Consider the following 24283-nt stretch of genomic DNA (forward strand, 5'->3'; position numbering starts at 1 on the left):
ATCATGAATTAAGATTCACACTCTCCACTCTCATCTTATTTATCTATTGATAACTCACTCTGTAAAACCATTCGGTCCAGAGTCTGAAATTACCCTGTTTTTGTACACTTGTACAAAAAGCGCACCCCATACATTTCTGCAAGACTAACAGAACTTCCTTAGATGTCCATAACAATACAAGCCAACAGGAAACACCCACATGTGCTACCACTGTATGCCCACAGGCATTTCTAAGAACTCGTGTTGTTTCCTGTCCTAACAAAAACTGCTGTTTTTTGATAATATTTCTGTGAGAATGATAAATGATCAGTTTTTATAGAACAGGGATCCCCAATTGTGCCCTCCTGCAGATTAGGAGTTTGCACAGAACCACTCCGGGCGGTTTGGTTCAAGTTGGCAAATTTGGCCCTCCAGATATTTTGGGATTACAACTCCCATCATCTCCAGCCACAGTGGCTAATAATTGGGGATTATGGAAGTTGCAGTCCAGCATCTGCCGTCAAGCCAGTTTTGACTCCTGGTACCCACAGAGCCCTGTGGTTTTCTTTTGGTAGAACATAGGAGGGGTTTACCATTTCCTCCTCCTGCACAGTATGAGATGATGCCTTTCAGCACCTTCCTGTATCACTGCTGCCCAATATAGTACTAGCAGAGATTCAAACCAGCAACCTTCTGCTTGTTAGTTCCCCACTGTGCCACATCTGCAGCAGGGGTGTGCAAATCAGTTTGACTCAAAACAGAGTTCGAGCTGAACAAGTTTTAATCGAACTGGCCCTCCAAAAAGGGGGACTGGTCCAAGCTCGAACTGAACTGGGCCCAATTTGGATCAAACCAGTTCAGCCCAATTTGACTGGAACCAGGCAGAACTGATTCAGTCCAAACTGGGCCCAGTTCAACTCGAGCTCGGACCGGCTCCCCTTTTTGGAAGGCTAGTCTGGTCCGAGTTCAAACCAGTCAAACATCCCTAAGGCAGATGATGGAGTGCAACTTCCATAATCCCTGATTATTAGCCACTGTGGCTGGGGATTATAGAGGTTGTAATCCAAAAATATCTGGAGGGCCAAAGTTGTGCAGCCCTCCAGATTCTAGAAGGACAAATATACCAGAAACTCTCTGCTTCAAGGATTCCTAATTAAATCATGAGTTGCTGCCATCTTGATCATGAATCATGAGTTGCTACCCCTGCTAACTGGGCAAAGAGGCACCTTTTACCGTGGTGATTCTCTTTATTTAGCAGGGGGAGAGTAACTGGCCCTATCCACCCCCAGAACAGTACTTCCAGTGACTGTTGCTGGTGTGTGTCTTATGTTTATTTTTAGAATGTGAGCCCTTTGGGGACAGGGAGCCATCTTATTTGTTGTTTCTCTTTGTAAACTGCCCTGAGCCATTTTTGGAAGGGCAGTATAGAAATCGAATTATCATCATCATCATCATCATCTTTGGAAAGCTAGCTTTTTAAGGATTTATTTGTTGGTTTTGATAATTATTGTGATCTACACATCTAGTCAAGTGAGCATCACCTGAAAGGATCAAAATCACCATTGTGCTAATTGAACAAATAAGAATCCTCTTTAGAAGGCTTTCTCATTTTTGCTTCAATTCTAAGCACATTAGCAAGTAAAACAATAATAGAAGTTGGCACCAACAAAAAGTACAATTTTCACAGTCACAGAGCTTGTTTGCTAAGGGAATTTGAAGACATTACATAAAAATTCCAGAGAGACTCAACGTTTCATGTTGTAAGGCAAATATTGTCCATCTTTTGATCTCCCCCTCCTCACTCTATTTCTTATGAGTGAAACTGTGGATTAACTTTTTATTACATTTTAATTAACATTTAATGGGGCTCCATGGACTGGGTATGATAGGGTGTGGGGGCTATAATTGGACTTAGAGAAAAAACTTCAATAGTTTGGGTTCAGCATGTTGGCTGCCAGTTGCTCATCCCTAATTTAGATGACCATAATGGGGAGAAGTTACAGAACATGCTAAATCCAGAATTCACAATGAGTTTGACAGATGATTCAACCATCCAAAGCCAGCACATTGCTGCTCTTTTTTTCAGCTCAAAGACCAATTATGAGTGGAAGCTTTGTTAAGACCAAGTTGATACCATCCATAACATCCATTATTTATGTCCATCTAATGTGACTGCTGCAGTATTCCAGTATCAGGACAGCTGTCAAAATAAAGAGGATGAAGGAAGCCATGCTTAATGTGGAAATGACAAATTAGTTCAGTTAAAACAGACAGAGTGTTATGCCTGGCATCTGTGAGATGGTGCTAATAAATTCCACAAGCTTGCTAATTGTCTAGGTCAGGAACTCCCAGTGCCAAGACTAGCCAGTGTTATTTTAGCACATCCTGAACTTCACTGGCTGTAGGAGTCTGAGTCCCAACCAAACAAAACAGATTAATTTTAAAATCACAATGATGGTTCTTATTAATAAAAATTTGATTTTTTTAAAAAAGCAATCAACATTGTGTACCAAAGAAATGTGTAATATTTATTCTCTAGTACTGAAATTATTATTTATTATTATTATTAATTTGATTTCTATACCGCCCTTCCAAAAATGGCTCAGGGCGGTTTACAAAGAGAAATAACAAACAAATAAGATGGCTCCCTGTCCCCAAAGGGCTCACATTCTAAAAAGAAACATAAGACACACAGCAGCAACAGTCACTGGAAGTACTGTGCTGGAGGTGGATAGGGCCTGTTACTCTCACCCTGCTAAATGACAAAACTCTGTTTCTCCCCAACATAATGTTTTGTTATTCATTTCACCTGGGGATTTTCCAGATGGCAAATTTACTTTGAAGTTCCCCAGGAGTGGTGGGTGTGCGTTCACACATCAGGGGGATTTACCATGAAGTCCCTGCGAGGTATTGGGGAGCACTCCATACACAATTTGGGTTTTTCCTGTGCAATAGAGCTTAGCCTGGATTATCCCCATGCTAAAAAGTTCCACTTTCTACCTCAAACTACCCAATTTTTTTTCCTGAGATGTATGGAGGGGCCATAGTGACAGAGCAGCAGCTTTTTTCTTTGCATTTTTAAAAGGGTTTTTTTGCAATCTTGCAGAACACCAGCAAGAACACCAAGAGGAATAAAATAAAAACAAGAAAAAAGGATTTGTGTGCCCGCCTCCGTGCTTCTCTGCCCTAATTACAAGTTACAGCTAACTCTGGACAAGAAGACAGCTCCTCCTCCTGCAAAAGTAGCTGCCATTTGGTCAGTTCTGGAGTCTTCAAATCAAATCAAATCTCTTTATTTGAGTCAGACTGGAGTCTTTAATCCACCTTCTTTACTGGTTTCTTGAGAGCAGCAGGAAGAATGAATAATGGATCATGATGTAAGGGACTCAACTTGATAGGCCTGGCCAGTTGCCAATCTGGCAGATGCTGGTGCTGTTCATGAGATGGAAGGGCGGTCTTCAGCCCTTTCCGGGCCTTTCCCCCATCACAGTGGCCATTTTGGAGGCTGCTGCACATGCGCAATGGGCCCTTTGTGGCTGGGTCATGACTCAGGCCATGCAGGGGCCCATGTGCGGCACCCTCCAAAATGACCATCATGATGGAGGAAAGGCCTGGAAAGGGCCAAAGACTGTCAGAACTGGGCACCTTTTTGCAAAACAGAGGCTGGCAGGGGAGGAGGAACCTCCATGGACACTCCCACTGTGGCCTCAGAGAAGTCGCCCCAGAGAAAGTACAATTTTTTAAAAAATTAAAGAAATATTCGCGAACCCTTCCAAACAGAACCGAACTGGGGGGGGGGCGGTGCGAGTGGGGCAAAACCAAACTGGCGCAGTCCAGTTCAAGGACACTTTGGACTCCAACCGAACCAGGCCAGCTGGTTTTGTTCAAATTCCTAATCACCACACAGCAGTGCAAAAGCATCCCAAACAGGACTGGACTGGGCCGCTGGGATACCGGGACAATTCTCAGTGTGCCCTTTGATTGATTTGATATTTGCCCTGGCACCCTGATGTAACCTAACGCAACCAGCAGCAACTAAGAGCTCCCTCCCTGCCTGTGAGGAATGTCCTTTTGTACACAGGTGTGCCCAAGCTTTCTGTGGCTCTGAACAGGAGCAGGAAGTGCAAAGGGAAGTGCAGTGAGCAGCCAAGCCCCACAAAGGAAGCAAGTAGAGAACACCAAATGGGGGGGCAAGGAAACCAGGAAGAAAACTAAGAGACCCGAGAGGAAATGAAATGAATAAAGCCGTCATCTGAAGAAGGCCAACGGTATCAGCTGCCTCCTCCTCAGTACAACCACAGCAGCGGGTTGCCATCATCTTCCTTCCTGCTGCGTGACCCCGCCTAAGAATTCCCCAGATGTCCTGCAATCTCATTGCCTTGAAAGGACCCTGCATCAGGGAAAGCGGAAGGGAGAGAAATACAAAAAAAGGCTCATCCTCCTGCTCTCTGAGGGTACAGCGGATATAGATGAGGGAAGGGGGGGTTATGTCCCCTTTAAGCCTGCCCCCCCGCTGCCCTCACACAACCATTCACTCACCCTCCACTTCTATTCCATGTCAGAGTGAGGGAGGCACAGGAGAGGCAGCACAGCAGCTCCACAGATTGTGACAGCCACCAACGTGCAGGGCCATTCAAGGCCACGAGGTATAGATTGTGTGTGTTGGGCAGTGGCAGAGGATGGGAGAGAGAGAAACTTCACTCCTCCCACCCACAAAGGACATTGAGATGGCATCTTCACATCCCCAGACTGCCACCTTCAAACTGTCTTCGTTCTCTCAAATTTCCTCAAGGTTTCTCATTCTCTTCACATTATTGGAGAGGTGGGCTAGCACTGCTGCACAACGGAAACATGTTGAACTAGGAAAACAGGCTCGAATACACGAAGGGTTTCTAAACTGAGCTAAAACAATTATTTTACAGTTCCTTTTTAAAGACTGAGCACTGGAGAACAGTCCAACTCACAATCAGGGGTGTAAATATAATAGGGCAAGGGGAGACAGTTGTCTGGAGGCCCACTGCCTTGGGGGGCCCCCCAGAGGCAAGTCACATGAATGACTCCCCCAGCCGTCCACCCACCCAGGCTTCCTTCAGAGGGGCGCCATTTTAAAATTTTGTCTCTGGGCCCACTCCAACCTTGCTACGCACCTGCTCACAATGTACTAAAATCACTGCCTTCTAATCACTATTAATCCATGTCTCTTCCTTGTTAAAAAGAGGAACTGAAATTACCCACACAAGACTAGTGAAACCAAAAAATACTCCCACTCATTCTGCTCAAAACTTGGTACCCTCCCCACATACATTCCACCATCCTCTCAGTGTCCCCAGTCCAGCCCTGTAACACAGCCTGTAACACAGGGCACAACTTGGGAAAACTCTCAAGCAAATAGGCTCTGTAACATCCCCTCCCCCAAGCTTGTCTGGATCAATCTCAGGAGGCATTGGCATCAATGGGAGCTTTTCAACAGGGTAAATAACAGTTGAATCAGGCCCTGTAGATTTGAATCATGGCAAGGGGCAGGGTTAAACTTTACCCATTACACTGCCGTGGTCCCAAAGGAGCTATTTGCTAAAGAAAAATTAATCTTGTCAGAACTAATAAAGCTTTATACGTCACACTTCTCTGGTCCCATTTCCACTCAGCTAAAACACACACACAAACATGAATGCACAAGTGGAACTACCTTGCAGACATATTGTACCAACTCTTCAGATATATATCTTTTTAAAAATTTCCTTTGGGTTTACATCCAGAAGTAACCAAGGATATGCAACCTCTCTCAACACCTGACCTAATCTATAGTGGATATTTCTCTAAAGGTCCATTTCATAATACAGACAAGTGCAATACAGGTAACAATTGCACAATATTATGTGATAGACAACCAAGGCTGCAATCCTATGTACATTTACCTGGGAGTATAGCCCACTGAATATAGTAGGACTTATTTTTAAGTCAACATGCATAGAATTACGCTGCAGAGGACTTACTTGTGTTTATTCTCGATTGGAGTTTTCTAAAAGGGATTTTAAAAACCCCAGCCTCCACTGGGTGTCACTATTACTTCATCCAGAAGTAATATACCTAATCAAAGAGACTTTAATTCATGACTCAAGTCAACGGAGAACTAGAGTTTAGAACTGGTTGCACTGAGCATATTAACATTACCATTTTGACATGGTGATCAAGGACTTTTTGAATTTCAAATTACCTGGTATTTGTTCTCCAAAGCGGAACTAATGCCGGATGCTCTATTATTCCATATATAATTTTTGAATATTAAAAGACATTTTAATATTTTGAATATTAAAGGACAGACAAATTTCATTTGGATCTAGGAGCCAGCCCAAACATTTAGGAACCAGACAATGGACACTTGACAACATTACCAGACTCTGTGATGGACATTTTGAGGGAGGGTAAATGGGCTTCTCTTTATCCCCTTTACAAATAATATACTTAGAACAGAAACAGGGCTGCCTGGCACAAATAAAGATTTTTATTAAAATATATTACATTATTCTGCCTCTGAAAATCCTAGTTTAGGTGTCCTGCTTAAATTCCTAGGTGCCATGGTTCCCTGGCACCTGGGATTTGTCAAACATTGATATAAATAACACCAGGCCTATGCCATTTGCCAGAGCTTTCTATTCTTTTGATTTACCCCATTCATATTCTCATAAGAACAAAAGAAGAGTCTGTTCGATCAGACCAAAGGTCTATCTAGTCCAGCATCCTGTTTCCGACATGGGCAGCCAGATGCCTGGAGGAAGCCTGCAACAAGGTATTGAAAGCAATAGTGACCCCCCCCCCGCAATAGTTTTAAAGAGATTATATCTGATAATTGAAACTCTTTGTTATCATATCTATCAACTGCTGACACATCTAACTTCCAAGCATTGGTCTAATCCTTTTATCAGAATATATTTTAAGTGCAGCAACTGACATTTAGAGCATCTGAGGATGCAGGTGCGCTGTGTTTCTGCACAGAAAGATTGCTCTGAACTCGGCCAGAGTACTGCTGAGCAGCAGTGTGGGTGCAGAAGTTCCCAACACACACACACACAGCAGGGAGGGGGAGGGAGAAGTTATTTTTACTACTTTCCCCTGCCCCTTGTAGTGTTGTTTGCCTTCAAAAAATATATCCCCGAGGGCTGTGTGATCCTCAGGGATATATTTATGGAAGGCAAGGAGCACGTACAGGGGCAGGGGAAAGCAACAAAGATTGCTCTCCCCTTACACCGCACTCACACTCTGCTGCTTGGCAACACTTTGGCCAAATTCACAGCAGCCTCTGTGCAGGGATGCAGCTCAGCTCCTTCTTCAGATGGCCACTCCACCCCCCCCCCACCGCCGCTCAAACAGCATGTGCACTTATGTCTCCCAGAAAGCACTCTTAAAAATGGAAAACAAATTACCGCTTCATGGTAATAAGTTGGTCGTTCATTTTCACAACAGAAGGAAAAAAATTAGCATCACAGCAGCTGTATTTACAACAGGCTTTGTTTGGTGCATGTGACACAATCTCTTAAAAGAAGCCAAATTAGGTCAGGTCATGAATGGGAGCTTGCTTCTGCGATCTACTTAACTCGATTAACAGAGCTTAAAGTAATGAATGGGATCAAACTTCAGAGGACAGGACAGAACAAATTGTGTTTTTCTTTCTTTCTTTCTTTTTTATTATTGAGCTCAATCTTAGCCAGTGTGGGTGTAGAAGTTCCCAACATGCAGCTGACTTGAAAGTTATGAGGCAACATGTTTGGTGTAGGAAGAAGATACCAGAGCTAGTCTTAGCAAAACAGCTTGCTGAGGATTCAGTAACCACTTTTTAAGAAGAAAGAATACTGATTACATATGAAAGGCTGGAAACAATAATAAATTTACTATATATAACAAGGATGTGAAACCTGGGATTCCTTGATGCATAAGCTGAGTTCAGACATCCCAGAGCCTGATCACCAACCATAGTTTTGTGACTGGGAATATCCCAGAGCACCTCATGCAGGCTCCTCCCCCTATTCCCTTTGCTATTTCGTTAACAATTGGCTACTATGACATGTGAACTGGCATAGCTATGGTTACTACTGATCATACCATGAAACCATAGACTGAAACAAGGAAGAACAGAAAAAGGAAGAGACAGCAAGGCAAAATTCACCATCACCATCTCCACCTGCTGTGGCTGCTTTTCAGGATGGAACTGTTAGCTTCTATTTGTATGAAGTCTAATAAGCATGCAAACCACCTTGGGGTCTTTGGACAAAAGGTGGCAAATAAATGTAATAAATGCTATACCAATAGTGACCCCGAGACATCTTTGCAAGCTGCCTCCTTTCCCGTTTTTCAAGTGGTGGCAGCAGGAGGCAGCTGAGGTGGCAGGGAGCATCTTGCAACCCAACTGGTGCTCCAAAAAAATTCTGTTTGAGACAACCACCTCACTTTGCCTCATGGAAAGATCACCCCTGGGAGTTATCCACACATGCCTTCATGCTGTGGGGTATCTGAAGAGTGAAACTGCTTCGCAGCAGATTCACAGATGTTTAATTCAGGGGATTAAATGGACAGTTCACATAGGGTCGGTTCCTCTATGCAATCCCTGTAGATCTTTTTCCTGTACGTGTTCCCACAGCTTGCTCTGGGTTTTTCCTCCAATCAATCCCATCCCAGAGGAGGAGGCGAGAGAGCTTTTTATTGTTGATGTTAGTTTGACAGGTGGTTAGAGGAAACCGGTATGACAAGTTGCCAAGCAGCGGATCAAACAACAGAATGCTTAACCCTAACCCTAACCTTGCCTTTGTGACTACCTTCATCATCTCATGCCCACACACCCCACACACCCCAGACCATTTAAGAGGCAAGGAAGTTTAAAGTAGAAATCATTGCTTTCTCTCTGTCATGAAGAAAAATGCAGCTTCAATCAGCTCAGACACAAAGGGCTCAGGTTACACTGGAAACTGTAGTCACCATTCTGCATATGTAAAATCTATGTTAAGACCCACATTTTTCAGTTTGTGCTTGCGTTTAACTCAGGAATTTCTTCCTCCCCCTCCCCTTCTGGACTCCCTCCACATAATTTTACCAATCTGCCACAACTGCCCCTCCCCCAGAGCTTGCAATTGCAAATCACTCAGAGCAGACCATACTCAACAGAGCTGTCGAACTCCCCTTCACTGAGTTTTGAAAAATGCCAAATTACTGGCAATGGCCACTCCACACATCTCAGGAGAAGCCCTATGGTATACCAGAAAGCTCATTTTTTACACACACACGCGCGCGCACACACACGCGCGCGCACGCACACACACACACACACGCACGCTGCCGCAAAGAGAGGATTTTTTTTACCCCTGACATAATTCGAGCCAAGCTAGAATGTGCAGCAGTAATTCAGGGAAAAGCAGAGCAACTTGTCAGTCCTGTCTGTACTGGTCCCTGATAGCCTGCAGAGACTTCGGGGTAATGAGGCTAATATGTGGACTGGCACATTCCATTCCGGAGGAGATTCAAATAAAAGCCATGTGTGTAAAGCCCCCTGGATTATACTATAGTGATGTTAGTTCAGACATCATGATAAACCATTATTATTGCTAATCTGGAAAGGGAATTCATGTGGTCAGGGAAAGAAGGCAGAGGAAGGAATGACTGTGATCACCCAACCTTGGGTTGACAACTGAGTGCCATGATAGCATTTTAAAAATAATATTTAGATCTTAATGGGACTTGAAGTGAACACGACAATATACAAGATTGTGGCTAAGAGTCTCCATAACCTTTCTTGCACTAATACATTAGGTAGTTTGGATGTCTTCACAAACCATTAAGAGAGGCAATTCCAACTAGCTTTTGTTCAAAGATGCTGTAGTTATGCATTTTGGTGATTTTATGCATTCAGTAATAGCAAGCAGAAATCAAAGCACTGTTTACTCGTGTGCTTTCATTTCTATTTGAACTTGGTTTAACATTTTTATGTCTGCATTTCTCAGCAATTAAAATTCCAACTCATTCAAGTATGGTCATATGGCATTTTCCACTTCCCACTGCCATGGTATGGTTCCTTTTCCCAAATAAGCAGAGTACACCGTTATGAAGAACTAGGCAAATTTCACTAGCTAGTGTGTTAAAATCTGTGCATGTGATATTTTATAAAATAGGATAAAAATGTAAAGAATAATATGTGAAAAAATAGCCTTCTAAAGAGCATGATTTTGAAGTCAACTGGAAATGTTGCATATGCATGATTGTGAAAACATGGGATTCCAAACAGCTATTGAACTCAGTAGGATAATGGTTAGTTACCACTAACATATCTTGTCAGCTTCAATGGTGCTTAGACATTATTAACTTGCTTAGGATCCATAAGCTGTATCATATCAAGTTTTCTGAATAGCTCATATTTTATTTATTTATTTGATTTTTAGACCGCCCTTACAAAATAGCTCAGGGCGGTTCACAAACATCATGAAACAGTTAAAATCAATCAATGACCAGGCATAAAAATTTTAAAATACAATAAAACAGCCAAAAAGTAAAATGATTCAAACCCTTATAAAAACCTGATACATTAAAGACCCTTTAAAACAATTTAAGAACACTGGAAGGCCAGGCCAAACAGGTAGGTCTTTAGGGCTCTCCTAAATTCCAATAAAGAATTCAAATTATGGATGACTGCAGGGAGCGCATTCCACAGTCTAGGAGTGGCTACAGAGAAGGCCTGCCTCTGGGTCGCCACCAGACGAGCCGGTGGCAACTGGAGCCGGACCTCCTCAGATGATCTTAGCATGCGGTGGGGATCAGACCGAAGAAGGCGCTCTCTAAGGTAACCTAGACCTACACCATTCAGGGCTTTAAAGGTAATAACCAGCACTTTGTATTTTGCCCGGAAACATATCAGCAGCCAGTGCAGCTGTTTCAAAACAGGCATAATATGGTCTCTCCAAGTTGCCCCAGAGATAGATACACTATTCCTTTTCCTCATGAAAGAGGCTATATAATTGCCTTAGTTCACCTCCACATTAAACTTACCTTGTTTTCAGCACACACACACACACACACACACACACACACACACACACACAGAAAGCATAGGCCAACATTCGGACTAAGGAAGTGCTGGTGCAGCGAACATGTGGCACATGCTTTTGGGGAAGGGCAATTTTCATCTTTTTCCCCCCTTCACTTGCAACCAACGGTGACCTCAAAAAATATGTCCCTGAGGGTTGTGCAGCCCTCAGGAACATTTTTAAGTGGTCACAGTCAACTTCAGAGAGAAGGGAAGGCAGATGAAAATTGCCACTCCCCCAAAGTGCTTGCCACATCTTTTCTGCACTGGCACTTTCTTAGTCAGCATGTTAGCCATACCAAATAAGCACACATAAATACTGGCAAACAATAATTCAGCAGAAACGTTTATATGTTAAAGACTACAATATTGTCAGACATTATGCAGAAATTTTCAGAAATTTTGATTGACCTCAAAAAGATCACTTGCTCACTTTTGTCTTTAAGCAGGATTTCAAGCTAAACATTTAAAACAAAATCAAATCAGCCACACCAATTCAAATTTATCATGCATTGCTATTAGACTTTCATGGACCCAGGGGTAGAGAAACAGAGTAATGAGCAGGCAGTAGAGGCACCAAACTAGGTACTCTGGTAACCAAACATGATGAGATGGTGTAACACTAGGTAGTAGGGATGTGTGAACCGGCTCGATCTTGAGACAGTTCAAGCTCGAGCCGGTTAGAGGGCTTGACCTCGAACCAAATTGGGCCCAGAGCAGCTCGAGGTCACACCAAACTCTCTGGGCCACTTTGCGGGTGCCAGGTGGCATTAAATTGTGTTTTTTAAAGTTTAACTTAACACAACTGAGTGTTTCAGTGGCCTTGGGGTGCTGCTCCTGGGCATGGGGAGGGCCTGCCCCTGCAAGTCTTCCTGGGCCAGATAAACCCATTTTGGGGGCAGTTCAGCCCTCTTTGCATATGCAGTGTCCATTTTGGGGCTGCCACACATGTGCATGAGCCATTTGCAAGACCTGGGTCATGACCCAGTCATACAAATGGCCCACAGTCATGTGCGGCAGCCCAAAAAATGTCTGCTGTGCGCACAAACAGGTCCGAAATGGCTCAAAAATGGGCTGAAGCAGGGAGAGAGGGAGCTGCTGGAGACCACCCCCCCTCCGAGGCCACCAAAGACTTCAGTGGTAGCAGGTCAAATGTTTAAAACACAATTTAAGGGCACCTGGCACCCAAAACCCAGCCCAAACTCATTCAAATTCAATCCAAACCAGGGAGGACCATTCCGGGGGCAAAACCAGACATGCCTGGTCTGGCTCAAATCTGGTTCAGATTCAAAACAAACTGGGCAAACCGGTTTTGTGCACATCCCTACTAACACGGTCAGGGGTTTGCAAATCTAAAATGGCAGGACAGAATGATTACATTACATACGCTACAGTTGTTTTGGAAGGAACTAAACCTATTATTCTGGTTTGATGCTAAATTTATGTCCTGCTCTTACTCCAAGGAGCTCAGAGAAGTGTACATGGTTATTTTTATCCTCACAACAACTCTGTGAAGTAGGTTAGGCTGAGAGAAGCATGACTGGCCCCAGCGTCACCCACTAAGTTTCATGCTTGAATGGGGATTTGAACTCGGGTCTTCCCGATCCTAGTCCAACACTGTAACCACTACGCTATGCTGGCTCTGCTAGTTTCTAGATACAAGTTCGTATATGTAAGTTTCTATATTGAAGTCAGTGTGTTGTAGTGGTTAGAGTGTTGGACTAGAACCAGGAAGACCTGAATTCAAATCCCCATTCAGCCATGAAGCTCACTGGGTGGTATGGATATGCACGGACCGCAGAGGTGCAGTCTGATACCAGGTGGAGGGGTGTCGCTTTAAGGGCGGGGGGTTGTCCTTGCTCCTCCTGCCACTTTCCCCCCTCCGGCGCTCCATTTTAAAGTAAAATCTTCGGGGCGGCAGCGGTCCTCCCTGTCACCCCTGCCCCCTTGTTGCCTGCCAAACACGGAAGAAACATCTGCACATGTGCATGCCGCGCATGCACACGCGTGCCACTGATGTCACACATGCTGCGTGGCGCGCGCGTGAACAACGCATGCATGTGCGGACGTTACTTCCGTGTTTGGCAGGCAACAAAGGGGCAGCAGGGAGGACCGCTGCCACCCCGAAGATTTTACTTTAAAATGGAGCGCCGGAGGGGGGAAAGCGGTGGGAGGGGTAAGTACAACCCCCCGCCCTTAAAGTGACACACACACGGCGTTGGACCGCCAGACTGGGCAATATGTGAACCGGTGCACAGGCCTCCAACATGCCCTGCAGACCGGTTCGTGCACATCCCTACTGGGTGGCTCTGGGCCAGTCATTTCTCTCTCAGACTAACTTACCTCACAGGGTAGTTGTGAGGATAAACATAACCACGTATATACCACTCTGGACTCCTTGAAGGAAGACCAGGTATAAATGTAAAAATAAAAATAAGAATAAAAATAAAAATAAAAATAAAGCATTGTTGCATGTGATGCTAGCAGCATTTTTCAATAAGTATTGGTGGTGAGGCTTTTAAAATACCTATATCCTGCTCTGTAGCCACAAGAGCCTTTCAAAGTAGCTTATTCATTTAATTAGTGCCCTTTGGTTAATTAATTAACCTTTCCCACAAATTCAGCATGAGACAGCTAACATTAACAAAATCCATAAGTACACTAAAATACAACATTAAAACTAATTAAAAACAACAGAAAAGGCCAATGAACATTGGCTTATAAAAGATTCTCATCATAAGAGGCTTAGAATCAGGAACAGAAACAACATGATGTTAATTGTTAGAATTAAACACTTACTCTTGAGCCTTTTTCAGGAAAGCATTGACAAACTGAGCAATCCCGTCCACCACAAGGGCCAATATATGCATATTCACCCTAGGAGAAACAGAAGTTGTTCTTTATTATAAATATTTATACATTCCACCTCAATTTATGCATCAATTTAATTAAGTCTACAAGTATCCAAGATGACTTATATTCTATTACAAGAATAACAACGATTAAAAACCAAAACCAAACCTCTCAATGTCAAGCCCCAGTCATTCCAATGTTACTAAGTCATAACTAACTGTAGATGGACTGGGGATACTATACTTTATTTTTTTGGCAGGGGGAACTCAATACAATTCAGGAGAAATGAGAAAGACAGACACACTGACTTCAAATTTCTTGACAGTGGGCATATAAATAATATTAAAATGTTATTTAAGTAAACAAAATTATTTACAAAACTTAATGCAGATAAGTAAATTTCCCAAAGCATCTGACACATTTTTTAAAATAATAAAGCAATCAAATAAAGCCATTTTAATAGCCTAGGAATAGCTTCTACTGATTTTCATTTCACACCAATAAACAGAGCTGTGTTCCCTAAAGTCCTTCTGAAAACCGCAGTGGGACTATTCCAGAACTGTTAGATAGTACTGAATTGCAGTGCTCATATACAATCCACCAACAACTAGGCAACTGCATGGATTCTGTAATGGAGCCTGTGAAAAGTCTTTGGTGAAGGAGCTCTTATCCAAGTGGCTTGTTGTCAGATCTGCCCCCAGTGCCCAGGAAACTTTTTTTTCGAACCAACACTGAAACTTGAAAATGACACTTTATTTAACAGTGTGAACTTATCTTAAACATTTACTCAGGGGTAAATCCTGCTTAATAGGCAACCACAGCCAGGATTCTGAAACCAGGTAGTCACACTGGCCGACATCCAGACTAAGTTTCTGAATAGTACTACTTAGGAGTTACTTTAAAGGATGACTTAATTTCAATAGGACTTCCATCAAGTAATTTAGTCAGAATGTCAGCCACTGGTTCCAAAAGAGCACATGAAAAGGATTTCAGAATAGTGCCCAATTGTACTGTTTTAGAGCCCTGGACCTTTCTGAATGGAAGTTTTATCCCAGTGTCTTATCTGAAAGAGAGATTTCCCAGAGATATTCCCAAATTAAGTTTCTGAAACATACCTGTGGTTTCTCTAACCTTAAACAAAGGTGCATACACAGCGTCCTGGATAGCGTTGCCAAAATTTATCTCTGGAAGGAATCCTATGCCTTTAACAGCTACATGATCTCCTTAATTTCTGCTTATAATTCAGCTATTAAAGGCACAGGAGTCCTGCCAGAATAAAAGTTGATAACCCTTCTTATTCCCAAATCCCTTATTTGAAAATATACAATTCACCTTAGGATGATCAACATGAAACTTAGCACTTTCAGGGACTGATGGTAATACTGGCCATGCCACTATGTATGGACAAGATATTAACATGCTTTTAAGACGGACAGGGTAACAATGGTTTCAAGTTGATAATATGAGATAATTGTTGTGTGTGACAGACTATACTTCTAGGCTGGAGTAATCTTCCTCTCTACATAAACAACATTCAATACAATATATAACAACTTAGTAAAGCATTCTTGAGCTCAAATTTTACTTTATATTTATTTCATATACCTAAAACAGCAGTACCACATATAAACAGCAGTGATATACAACTATTGAAGCTATAACATATTTTGCTTTATCTTTAATTTCCCCTTCCTTTCTAGGCTTGAATCTTTCCCTAAAAACAAAAAGGGTTATGTTTCATTTTTTTCATGGGGAACTCTGCTCAGAGTTCTTTGGTAAAGAACTCTGTTCTTTGGTAATGAACTAATCTGCCTTTTTTCCTTATCTAAAATATTTCCAAACGTTCTGTGTTTGTGAGCTTCAGCACAAAAAAGATATTCTCTGACTTTAATATCTTCTAATAGGTTTCCCATGGGAATATAAATCTGTATTTATTGGACTCCTTTGCTTGTTACTGAAAATATGCCTCTGTAGCAATGTCAAAAGAATTCGTGGTTTTTTTCCTAACAAATAACATAGTTTTCTTTTATCATTCTAGAGAAAGTATTTTTCAGTATTTAGCCTTGCACTGAAGATTAAAATGCTAAAATAGTTAACAACAATATTGTTTTTAAAATCTACTTAATATTCAGTGAAATATGTTGTGTTATATTAAAAGTAAGAGTGTCATTTAAAGAATGCAGGGGAGCCATCTTTTCTTTTTAGATTGTGAGCCCTCTGGGGACAGGGAGCCATCTTATTTATTTATTATTTCACTATGTAAACCACTTTGGAAACTTTTTTTGAAAAGCAGTATATACATATTGTTGTTGTTGTCGTCGTCGTCCTCCTCCTCCTCCTCCATCACCACCACCACCACCAACCCTTGTTTCAGATCATATCAGATTAGGAACAACTATATTTTTGATAACTCACTTCTATTACACTGAACGATTATTGCAAAGAATTAAATGAGCCATTTAATTATTAGGAACATATGCCAAAGGCACAAATCCTTTCACTTAAAAAAGGAACCCATTTAAACTTCAGGAGATGCAAACAGAAGCCTTTAAAATATTGTCTAGAATCACACTTCGCAAATCTACTTCTAATCATAGTTGCAAACTATGAACTAAAAATGCCTAGTGAAAACATCAGTGCTGATGTCACACTAAGCATTAGGGATGTGCAAAAAATTTCGGGCACAGAACGATCTGTGCCCGAAACGAACAATTTCGGGTGATTCGGGGCCGAACCGAATCACCCCCGATGTCCCCCGATATTTTTCGGGCACGAGCCGAATCACCCGAATTTCGGGCACGAAAAATTCGGGTGATTCGGTTCACGGTTGATTTTTGGTGAATTTTTAAAGTTTTAGTGACTTTGGGGCAGTTCGGGGGCATAGCATGGGATCTGGGCAAAAGGAGTGGGGTGGGGTGGTAGTGCCTAATGGGTGCAGGCTACCACCCCAATTTCAGGGGGATTGGGCCAAGGGCTGATTTTTGGTAAATTTCTGAAAATTTCATGTCTTTGGGGCAGATTGGGGCATATTGGGGCAGAAAGTGGGGCCTGGGGCAGAATAGTGGGGTGGGGTGGTAGTGCCTAATGGGTGGAGGCTACCACCCCAATTTAAGGGGGTTTGGACAAAGGGGTGATTTTTTGAGAATTTTTGAAGTTTTAGTGACTTTGGGGCAGTTTGGGGGCAGAAAGTGGATCTGCCCCAAAATAGTGGGGGTGGGGTGGTAGTGCCTCATGGGTGGAGGCTACCACCCCCGTTTCAGGGGGATTGGGCAGAGGGCTGATTTTTTGAGAATTTTTGAAGTTTGGGTGTCTTTGGGGCAGATTGGGGGCAGAAAGTGGATCTGCCCCAAAGGAGTGGGGTGGGCTGGTAGATAGTGCCTAATGGCTGGAGGCTACCACCCATCCCCAATTTAAGAGTGATTGGGCAGAGGGGTGAATTATGGTGAATTTATTTGTATGAGGTTTGTCTTCATAAGGTGAAGTGTGCTAAATTGATTACTTCCTCATATTATTCATAGTAAAGGAAAGTGTGAAAAAGTGAAAGTGGGGTCATGAGAGTTGTTTAATTGAAAAAAATCTCATTTGCTATGATAGAATGAGAATTCACACCTCAGAAAAAAATTCTCATTCTATCATAGCAAATGAGATTTTTTTCAATTAAACAACTCTCATGACCCCACTTTCACTTTTTCACACTTTCCTTTACTATGAATAATATGAGGAAGTAATCAATTTAGCACACTTCACCTTATGAAGACAAACCTCATACAAATAAATTCACCATAATTCACCCCTCTGCCCAATCACTCTTAAATTGGGGATGGGTGGTAGCCTCCAGCCATTAGGCACTATCTACCAGCCCACCCCACTCCTTTGGGGCAGATCCACTTTCTGCCCCCAATCTGCCCTAAAGACACCCAAACTTCAAAAATTCTCAAAAAATCAGCCCTCTGCCCAATCCCCCTGAAACGGGGGTGGTAGCCTCCACCCATGAGGCACTACCACCCCACCCCCACTATTTTGGGGCAGATCCACTTTCTGCCCCCAAACTGCCCCAAAGTCACTAAAACTTCAAAAATTCTCAAAAAATCACCCCTTTGTCCAAACCCCCTTAAATTGGGGTGGTAGCCTCCACCCATTAGGCACTACCACCCCACCCCACTATTCTGCCCCAGGCCCCACTTTCTGCCCCAATATGCCCCAATCTGCCCCAAAGACATGAAATTTTCAGAAATTTACCAAAAATCAGCCCTTGGCCCAATCCCCCTGAAATTGGGGTGGTAGCCTGCACCCATTAGGCACTACCACCCCACCCCACTCCTTTTGCCCAGATCCCATGCTATGCCCCCGAACTGCCCCAAAGTCACTAAAACTTTAAAAATTCACCAAAAATCAGGATTTTGCCCAATCCCCCCGAAATTGGGGTGGTAGACTCTACCCATTGGGCACTACCACCGCACCCCAAAATTTTGCCCCTGGGCCCCTTTTTACCCCCCGGATCGATTCGGATTCGGATTCGGATTAAATCCGAATCCGAACCGAATCAAGGGTGATTCGGGTGACCCAGATTCGGGCACAAAACAGAACAGGGGTGATTCGGTTCGGGTCCGAGCCAAATCACCCGAAATCCCGAATTGCACACCCCTACTAAGCATGGCACATTCTGAAAATGAAAGAGAAGGGGGGGAATTTATGAGCAAGAAGGAAAGGAAAAAGGGGGGGGGAGGAGAGGAGTTCATAGGCCTGTTCTGCTCTCCTAACCACAGTAAGAAGAAGGAGTCCAGGACACTTGGCATTGGACAGAAGACATTGCTGTACCAGACCAGTGTACTTAAGCATGCCTGATTCCACAGAGGGTTGACCCACTCAATAATTAATATCAATAATTATTATATAATTATATAATAATTAATAATCAGTAATTAAAATAATTATTGTTGAACTAGGACCAAAACAGATTTCGCCTGGCAGTTCTGTACCTGGATCTTCCAATGTTTTCAGTTTTTCTTTAAAGTAGCCACTGGGGGCTCCAACTTAGACAGAAACAGCAATACTGTGGGAGGTTATCTTTAACCATTTTTCTACATCATTTCCCCCAATATAAACAAGTGTGTTGTTGTCCCTGCAAGAGCTGCTATTTAGCCCCACTGGGTAGAAAAATAAAATTTTCCCCACTGCAGCTGGTAACAACTTGGGAAATTGTGTGCCTGAGATCAGGAAAATGATGTGGGAGAAAGAGTTCAGCACCACCCCACAAGTCCAAAAGTGCTGTTCCTATCTAACCTGCAGCCCCCAACAGCTATTTTAAAGTAAATTTGAAGACAGAAACAGACAACAAAACCACATGTAATGTGTGAGATCTATTTTAGAACAAAGTATGGGATAGCAACTTGTCACAGAACTGGTTTAAAAATGCTATTATGCAAGTATGTTAAAGCATTAATGGTTTGACTCTGATCAATTACATATAGCAAAATCTCAAGTCCCATTTTCATGACTGCTTCTAGTATGGTATGCTTACTGTACTGACTTTCCATTGCGGCCCTCAGCCTGGCATATTTATGAAGCCAAATAATACTTTTAGAGGGAGGGGAGATCAGCTAAAATTGTTACCCCTTCCCCGCAGCAGGTTTAGCTGCTGGACAACACTCTGGCTCAGCTCCGAAGCAGCCTCTTGTGAGGGTTCAACTTCTGTTCTGCCCTTTTAACACCGGCACGCATTGGGTGCCAGTGACATTTTTCTCTTAAAACAACTTAGCATTCTAAAAGAGAAGTACTTTTTTGCTTTAAGCTGTGGTTTTCAAACTGTGTTCGGGGGCAACATGGGGCTTCCTCATCCAATCAATCACCACTTCCAAGTGGTGATCCTCTCTGAGAAAGTCTGTGATAGTAAACAAACTTCCTTCAAGCACAGCTTGTTCTCCACTATAAAATCAGCCTTGATTGATCAGGTCCAATGTCCAGCACCCCATTTCTCACCATGGTCCACCAGATGCCTCTGGAGAAAGCCCACAGTGTGTGCCAGTGACATGCCCTCTCTCCCGCTGTTACTCCCCTGCAACTGGTATTCAGAGGCATCGTGCCTGCTCTGAGCCTAGAGGTAGTCTATAGCCATCAAGACTAGTAGCCATTGATAGGCCTGTCCTCCATGAATTTGTCTAAGCCCCTTTTAAAGCCATGTAAGCTGGTGGCCATCACCACATCCCATGGCAGAGAATTCCATAGATCAGTTATGTACTGAGTGAAAAAGTACTTCCTTTTTGTCAGTCCTTAATTTCCTGGATTTAACCACTGATCTTCTTCTGCCCTGTACTATAGAGAGCATTGAATGTGTTCTAAGTCACACACACTCAGTTCATATAGAAGGCCTGCATGAACTGAGTGTCCTAGAATTTTCTGCCTTTTGTTGGGGTTACATGGCAGATGAATTAGTGTAGAAAGCTGAGATAGAAAGTTTGAAAAATCACTGGATTTAAGAAAGAGGAGAAGGAGGAGGCGGCTATCTTGATTATTCATTGACCGTGTATAGTAGGCAATATACTAACATTCCTGGGTTTTCAACATTAACTGAATGATTTTAGACATTTAAATCAACAGTTTAAAATAGTGCTTTCCCTATAAACAGGTGCTTTCAAAAATAATTGTGCATTGCTTGTTCACAACAACCAGGAGTACAGACTATTGAGATGCAGAGCTTAGAGTGGAACAGACTCCAGTCTGTTCCACAAAGCTAATAAATAAATAAATAAATAAATAAATAAATAAATAATCACTTATTGATCAGCATGCATCATTAGCTTGCAATTACAGCTTTAATTAACTAATTGTTATGTTTTATACTATGTTTTATAGTATCCAGGATATGTTTACAATGTTGCTGTCCTGAAATGAGACATAACTTTTTTTTAATGAGCCAATGTGCTGATATAAATCTAAACATCAAAGTAACCATTCAAAAGCTCCCTTAAATTCTGTTTGTTCTGTAAAAACAGATAAATATCTCTGCAGTAAAGAAAAATGTGGGGAAATAGAAGTGGAAGCCTTTACATTCAGGTAACTTACCCCATAAACTGGTTGCAGTGAACAAACAATTACCACCAGCCACCTGATAGGAAGGAAGATCTAGATTAATTTTTTTATAATCAGCTCCCAATTGACTAGAACACAAAGAAATCTAAAACGTAGGGGGGAAACTAACTACTTTTCAGACTGATTTAGCATCCACAGGGTAAAAGGGGTGCTAAAGCAGTCTGAAATCTATAAAGATTTACCTATAGCACTTACATTTATATACCACTCTATATAGCTGGAAGCTCTCTAAGTGGTTTACAATGATTTAGCATATTGCCCCCCAACATTCTGGGTACTCATTTTACTGACCTCAGAAGGATGGAAGGCTGAGTCAACCATGAGCCCCTGGTCAGGATCAAGCTTGTAACCTTCTGGTTACAGGGCAGCAGTTTTACCACTGTGCCACCAGGGGCTCTATATGAAATAGTTGCTAATGTCCTTTGTACACGTTAATAATCATCATTTAATAAACATCATAGTTTTATTGTGATTTGTCTCGTTCATGCATAATCAGTGTATCCTTTGCTTGTACTACTCACATTCCCACTGCATGGGTGAGAAAGATTCACTGATTTCCTTAGTGAGCAGAAGATGTGAAAGCAAAAGCACCATGAGAATGCAGCTTTGTCTTTGCTCAAGATTTTCTTCACCATAGTGAGGAAGGACTCCCTCCAGAAGATGTTATTGTGGTGTAATGCTTTTATTTATTTATTCTTCATTTACTGTTTCAGCAAGTATCTGTTTAAAATCTTGCAAACATAGGCTTGGATCTAGAGGAGTCTAAGCAGAGTCCTGTTCAAGCAACAGGACTTTCCTGCTGCTGCCTCTTTTCACACTCTTTCGCACTGCAACCCCTTACTTACACACACCACACTCCAGAGAGTTGGGGGATTGCCAGAATGGCACTGGATACAATGTGGGAGGCTGCAGCTGTTGGAGGTATCTCAGCAGAAATCAGGACCCTGGAAGTACCTTGAAATTGGCTGCTGGGATCCCACCAATTGCCTTTACTCATATCAGTCAAGCTTTCATCAGTTGTCTGTACTAGCTTATTTTATCCTATACCACAGACTTCTTTTCCTTGAGATTTTCAAGTCTCCATATGGTATTACCACATCTAAAGGTGGTTTTTTAAAAATCAACAATAGAAAGCCAGATGGAAACAGAAAATATAAACTGAAAAGTTATTGCAAATGCAAATTAAATTCTTCAGAGACCACCTCCTCTTCCTCCCTTTCTGCTGCTTCCTCCATTTCTCCCTTTCTGTTGCTTCCACAGGGCCCAGTATTCTCAGGCAAAATGGCTCTGTGCCATTCTCCTTGTCTATATATCCTATACTTGTTCCCTCCTTGTCTCCCCTCATGCTTCAAGGCATGTATGAAGGAAAGAAGGAAGACTGTCCAGGTCAATGCCCTTAGCAGGTAGGAGAGAGGAGTGAGAAATGTCTTCCAGGGTCTGGTAACTGTGCAATATGGTGAAAAACAGTAATGCCTCAGAGCAGTGGAATAAGCATCCCAATCTGCCTATAGAATCTGGATGCAGAAAGTGAGCAGAGAATGATAGGACCTGGCACTCTGAAGAACAGTAGGAATATAGACTTCATGAGGGCGGAGAGGAAAAGAGCTAGAACACTAGACAGGAAGATGAGAGAAAGAGCTGAGCTGTCTGTTCATCATGTCTAATGAAACTTATGGCCGTTCGGCTTGTACCTAAGTGCATGTTTGGAATTATGATGCCAGTACTAACAAGCAGAAGGTTGCCGGTTTGAATCCTCACTGGTACTATATTGGGCAGCAGCGATATAGGAAGATGCTGAAAGGCATCATCTCATACTGCACGGGAGGAGGCAATGGTAAACCCCTCCTGTACTCTACCGAAGAAAACCACATGGCTCTGTGGGCGCCAGGAGTCGAAATCGACTCGACGGCACACTTTACCTTTATCTAGCAAGCATCTGGCAACATGAGGTAAATACCACCTGGAGGTCATTTCAAACAATAGCCACATGATTAAAAAATACAGCTATTTATTTAATTCTTCTGACAACAACATTATCTCATGCAGAAGGAGGAGCAGATTTGATTTCTGTTGCTCCAGAGGGCAAGGCTAGAATCAATGCATTGAAATTATAGGGAAGCAGATTTAGGCTAGATAGAACGTCCTAACTATATTTTGACAGTGGAACGGCCTGCCTGGTGGGCTCTCCTGCACCAGACGTTTTCAAACAGAGGCTGGACAATTGTCTGTCAGGGATGCTGTGGCAGTTTCCTGCACTCAGCAGGGGTTGGGCTAGAAGTCCTCCAAGATCCCTTCCAACTCTAAATTTCCTTGATTCTAAACTCTACCTTTTGGCTTTAAAAAAAAGTCCTTGGGACAGCTCTCTACAGATTCTATAGCAGACTGGCCTTCGGTCTTCCAACCTGATGAGAAATATTTCTATGAAATAAGAAAGATGAAATAGAAAACTTACCGTGCAGTTGTGATAATAAGTTTAGTCCATTTTACAGAAACCATTATGGATGTGGATCATATTAATGCAAACCTTCACTATTCAGTTTTTAATGTCAGGAGTTGGCCTCTCTGCACATGCTGGTCTGAAAATCCTGATTCAGATTCTTCTTCTCCTTAATCTAAATGAAATTTAGGTAAGTCTGAATTAAATTGAACCCCATTGTGCTGATCACTCCTACAGCACACCCTGTGAGCCTCCAAATCCGCTCCCACTCCCCGACAAACCGCCTTGGGGCTTAGGAAGTCCCGGGTTTGAATCTTACCTTTACCAGGAGCTCACTGGGTGGCCTTAAACAAGTCATACTAAACATATGCACATGCTATGCTTAACACACGTACAGTCTGGGTACAGTTCATTCAGGTACAGACCTGTAATCACACACAGTGATTCACGCATCATGTTCATGCCCTTACAGCAATACACTTCCTATCTGTACCGTGCATTTGAGGGGACCTGTATCCAGCTTCACTTTTGAACACATACAGCTGTTCACTCAAAAATATGTAGACCGACACCTATATGCACATACAACATAATGTCTGAATAGGGCTTCTCTCTCAACCTTAGCTATTGCATCTATAATTGAGAGAAAGAAATACTTATTTCATTTTATTTATTTAATCAGATTTCTGTACCACCTGACATATACATCTCTAGGTGGTGCACAAATTAGAAAATACAAAAAATATTAAAAAGCAATATAAAAGAGTTTAAATTCATGAAACAAATAAAACAAGGTCACAGATAAAGGCACATTAAATAATTTTAAAAATTTCAGAACAGGTATGTCTTGAGAATCCTCCTGA

At 42.4% G+C, this 24283-nt stretch overlaps 1 protein-coding gene across 4 annotated transcripts in view; it reads right to left on the bottom strand.

The window, feature by feature from the left end:
* Positions 1 to 24283, bottom strand: part of COL4A4 (collagen type IV alpha 4 chain) — a 99624-nt gene that overhangs the window by 71346 nt on the left and 3995 nt on the right. For all 4 annotated transcript variants that reach the window (XM_053306702.1, XM_053306701.1, XM_053306704.1 and 1 more), the window contains exons 2-4: positions 23436 to 23595; positions 20957 to 20999; positions 13841 to 13918 (exon numbers count right to left, since the gene is read on the bottom strand). In XM_053306702.1, the coding sequence (XP_053162677.1) occupies positions 13841 to 13918; positions 20957 to 20999; positions 23436 to 23479 (165 nt within the window). In that variant the 5' untranslated portion in view covers positions 23480 to 23595. The remainder of the gene's footprint in view (positions 1 to 13840; positions 13919 to 20956; positions 21000 to 23435; positions 23596 to 24283) is intronic.

This window comes from Hemicordylus capensis, chromosome 3 (assembly GCF_027244095.1).
Source record: "Hemicordylus capensis ecotype Gifberg chromosome 3, rHemCap1.1.pri, whole genome shotgun sequence".
Lineage (NCBI taxonomy): Eukaryota > Metazoa > Chordata > Lepidosauria > Squamata > Cordylidae > Hemicordylus > Hemicordylus capensis.